The 4,487-nt window shown below is 45.3% G+C and overlaps 1 protein-coding gene across 1 annotated transcript; it reads left to right on the forward strand.

Annotated features, from left to right (window-relative positions):
- Window positions 1-255: 255 nt before the first annotated feature.
- Window positions 256-1,824, forward strand: LOC103711986. Its single transcript, XM_017844010.3, has one exon. The coding sequence runs from the start codon at window positions 412-414 to the stop codon at window positions 1,603-1,605; it is 1,194 nt and encodes a 397-aa protein (XP_017699499.2). The 5' UTR covers window positions 256-411; the 3' UTR covers window positions 1,606-1,824.
- Window positions 1,825-4,487: the final 2,663 nt, after the last annotated feature.

Below are 4,487 nucleotides of genomic sequence, written 5' to 3' on the forward strand. Positions count from 1 at the left end.
ACCTTCCAGAGCCAAGCCTGTAACATAGCCCACATGTTTCTCTCCCTTCATCAGCCAATCGCAATCTACCCTTATTTTAGTTCGACGTTACAAACTATAGAAAATTCAAAACCTTAACAAAAAAACCCTTGCGAGTAATCCAAGGCGGCTGTGTCTCCTTCCGCCACCTCGCCCTCTTGGCCTCTTATTATCTGCTCCTCATTTTATTGTTTCATTCCAAACACTTCTCGTTGGTCAAAAGTCAAACCGTCGCCCTCCTTTCCTCCCACCTTCCACACAATCCTTTCAACTGTTCCCATTTAAACTCCCTCACCATTACCACCTGCCTTCTCCATTCAACTCTCATTACATTTCCTCAAATCTCAAAGAAGAGAAGAGAGAAGGAAGAAGAGAAGATAGGGGAGGTGGGACATGGAGGTGGTGGTGCGATTCCAGGACTTCCACTTCGATAGCACGAGCAGCACCCCCTATGTTAGTGCTCCGTCGAGCCCGAAGCGCTTCGGCGACCCCTTCGACCTCTACTGCCACTACACCAGCGCTCCGAGCAGCCCGACGCGCGCTGCCGCCATCTACGCCCACTTCAACACCATGTCCGCCAACAATTCCCTTCGCCTTTCATCGACTTCCCCCCCTTCAGCGATCCCTTTTGATTGGGAGGAAAAGCCCGGCACCCCGAAAGCCCGCTCCACCGCCGCCGCCGACACCGATCATGACTTCGACTTTGCTTTTGATTTCAGCGGGCAGCTCGACGAGGCAGGGATGCCGCCGGCATTAACAGCAGCCGATGAGCTCTTTGAGGAGGGGAAGATACGTCCGCTTAAGCCTCCTCCTAGGCTCCAGTACCCAGTCATGGATGACAGGAGCAGCGTTACTGCTTCCTCTCTACGATCGCCCCGGTCCCCTAAGTCCAAGGGGCTTTGGTCTCCCCGCCACCGAGGGAGGGGAGGAAAGGGAGAAGAGTTTGACCCCTTCACCGCAGCGATGGTGGAAGCAACAAGAGAGAGAGGGAGGGAGAGAGCTCCCACCTCTCTCGCTATCCCTTCCTCGAGAAGCAGGAAGGGGTCGAGATCGCTCTCTCCCCTAAGGGGAGGAGGAGGAGGAGGAGGAGGAGGAGGAGGCTTCTTTCAAAAGCCTCTGAATTCTCCTCCTCCCACCGCCGCCACTTCTTCCACCAACACGCCGAAGAGTGGTGGGAGCAAGAAGTGGCGGCTGAGGGACTTGCTCCTGTTTCGCAGCGCGTCAGAAGGACGCGCCACCGGAAACAGGAGCAAGGACCCTCTCCGAAAGTACATATTGCTATCCACATCCAACTCCTCATCCATTTCGTCGCCGGTATCTAAGAAGAAGGTCTTAAGTAGGGAAGAGGACCTGAGGAATTCGAGCTTCAGGTCGGTTGACAGCAATGGGTCGACGCGAAGGGGGAACCAATCCGGAGTCTCCGCACATGAGACGCACTACACCGTGAACCGGGCTGCGACAGAGGAGATGAAGAAGAAGACACCGCTGCCTTACCGACAGAATCTCTTCAGCTGCCTCCGCTTCAACCCGGCCGTCAACAGGATTGCCAGGGGGTTCGGCAGCTCGTTCACCCACAGGCGATCCTAATGAAACCAGATGACTGCTTGTGTGCGCTTATAGATTTATTCTTCAGCATTCATGCAAAGCCTGTTTCTTTTTCCCTTATTCCTGAATTGGGAATGTGATCATAATTTTGATGGTATGTTTATGTACGTATGTCCTTCCTCTTTTTTTTTTTTTTGGTGTGTGTTACATCTTGTAATAAGAAGATTTGAGCTTATATACACAGGGTTTTCCTTGCTCCAATGCCTTCAAACTGTGAGAATTCTTTTCCGCAGATAACGATATAAGAGTTCATAACTATCGAGAAAGGAAATGAATGCTGATATGAATGGAAGGCCAGAGAAGCTTAGTATTGTAATTTGATGGGCATAATCATTCATTGGAACTCCACATGGAATGATCTGATTAGATGTATTTGTGGAATATCTCGTAACTCATACGCTGAGTAGACCTCATTTCTTGGCTTATCGAGCCTTCGCTTGCAAAAATATAATGGTGAGAAGAAAGAGTACGGGGCCGCCATGGATGCTGTGGATCTTTAGTCAATATACATGTCTTGGCTTTCTAAAGCCACTTGTGATGATCTCATTGTATCGTTTTTTCCCCAGCTGCCCCTCTATAATAATGGCGAAGGACTTTCTCTTGTTCTGGTTGGCTAGCCATCGGTTGGCTAGTATTGGTCCTTGAAAACCATTCAAGTGGGTTTCCTTTGGTTGGGTTGAAGAGGGACAAGACCATAGTTGCACTTGGGGACGGGTAATATCAAATCAACCACATAGACATGATCTCATGAACCTTGGTTTCCTACTTGAGAAGGAAAAGTCCCAAAGAGAAGCAGAGTAATAAAGATTCCTATGACACTAACAGCTGAAAGAAGATGGTAGCCAAAAGTCATGTGGCATTTTTGTGGCTCGTGGGATTAAAGCTAAGACCAAGTCTCCTATACTTACAGCCAAAGAGAGCAGTGTCATGATCGTTTGAGCACCAGCTGTTGGCTCATTGTCTCTCTCAAACTTCCACTGATTGAGCAATACTAAATCTTCTTGACTCCCTCGCTATTTGTTAGTTATCCTCTGGCTGGTTTGACTTTGATGCATATGAATCCAACATCTACTACATCATGGGACCCTTCGCTTGTCTGCAATTTAATTGCATATAATTCAAACACAGCCTGCAATCGGAATTGCAAATGTAAAACTTATTTTTGTTTGCTTGTTTATAATTAAAAGTTACAAATACAGTTACAACTGTATGATTGTACGAGGCCGAAAGAAATATGATAACCCTGTAGATAATCATCCTCTTAAAAACAATGAACTATTTGCTTTTACAATTATAATTATCATCTTATTATTATAATTATTTAATAAAAAAATAAGAATATTATTGAATTTTATAATATAGCAAGAATTGATTTTGATTATGATAAAGTTCAAAACATATAGTCGCATGAAATGTTAATCTGTATTCCACATTCAAAATGGGGTTTGTAAGAGCAACATGCAAAGTTGAGCTTTCATAGAGTGCATGATGACTTGCTTGGCAAACTAGAATCCCTGAGAGGTCCAACAGCGCAAAATCTACTAAATATATAATAGAAAAGACCGGGACACCGATCTTATGCGAAGGACCAACTCAATAAATTTATCCAAAAAGCCCTGCCTCTCAATACTTCTACCGTATTAATTTTTCTGGACCCACTATATAAAAAGATATTTTCTATAATTATAATATTTTTATTATAAGCATTTTGGTCTAAAAACAAAATATAAATCAAAACAACTTTCTATGTTAAAAGTGCTTCGAAGCTCCATTATTATTTTAGTTTTCTGGTAAAGCTAAAATAACTTTCCGATTTTTTTACCAAACATTTTTATTCTATCCAAAAGTACTTTTGGAGGATTAGAAAGTGTTTTCTAGCCCACCCTGTGAGGCCCAATAGTCTCACATCGGAAAGACTCGTTCCAGAGCCTAGGCACATGAGACGGGTGTCCAAATCCTGCAGACGTATTTTGGATGGAAAACAAAACCGGAGAGAGATCTGAGCGGTGCATACGGCGCGCGTGCGGGCCCCGAAACCAGACAATATCTGGCAGGGGAGCCCTGTGTTCCCCCCTCATGTGGCCCCCACGTGGGCACTGGGTGCCGCACGTGTCCCGAGAAGGCGGGGGCGTGACATTTGGTATCAGAACCGAGGACAGCTCTTGTTCGATGGTGGAAAGGATGTGAGGTCCAATAGTCCTACATCGAAAAGACACGTTCCAGAGCCTGAGCATATGAGGTGGGTGTCTCCAAATCCTGCAGACGCGTTTTGGGTAGAAAACAAAACCGAGAAGGGGTCTGAGCAGTGCGTGCGGGCACCGGAACCGGACAATATCTGGCAGGGGAGCCTCGTATTCTCTCCTCATGTGGCTCCCATGTGGGCACTGGGTGCCGCATGTGCTCCGCGGAGGCGGGGGCATGACACACCCAAAGCTCTGCCAAATAAAAACTTAAACAAAAAAAAAAATACATTGTATTTGCTCGGCCCTAGCATTAAATACGAATAATAACGCCAAATGATCCTGGATCCACTTCTCCATTGGTTTGGTTCCTAACAATCTTTGCGTGGACAGGTTCAAGGCCTATCTTCCATTGAATGGTAGGTTAAAGAATTAAAATGATGATGGAGGCTCGTGTTAAGATTTCACATGACGTCTCTACTAAAATGTCTATAACCTGGTGCTGTATTATGTCACCCGGCCTGGAATTTCCTTCTAAAAAGTCAGTCTAATTAGTTTTGGCACCGTTGAAACTTCAAGAACAAAGGTCATATTTGGTTTGCGGAAAAAGGAGGAAGAAAGTATAGTTAACAAAAAAATAAAAAAATATTTGATAAGAACATATCTGCAAATAATATTTTGTAA

The sequence above is a fragment of the Phoenix dactylifera genome, chromosome 15 (assembly GCF_009389715.1).
Source record: "Phoenix dactylifera cultivar Barhee BC4 chromosome 15, palm_55x_up_171113_PBpolish2nd_filt_p, whole genome shotgun sequence".
Classification (NCBI taxonomy): Eukaryota; Viridiplantae; Streptophyta; class Magnoliopsida; order Arecales; family Arecaceae; genus Phoenix; species Phoenix dactylifera.

Coding starts and splice junctions, on each gene's coding strand:
- LOC103711986 (XM_017844010.3), top strand. CDS start 412: ATGGAGGTGGTGGTGCGATTCCAGGACTTCCACTTCGATAGCACGAGC.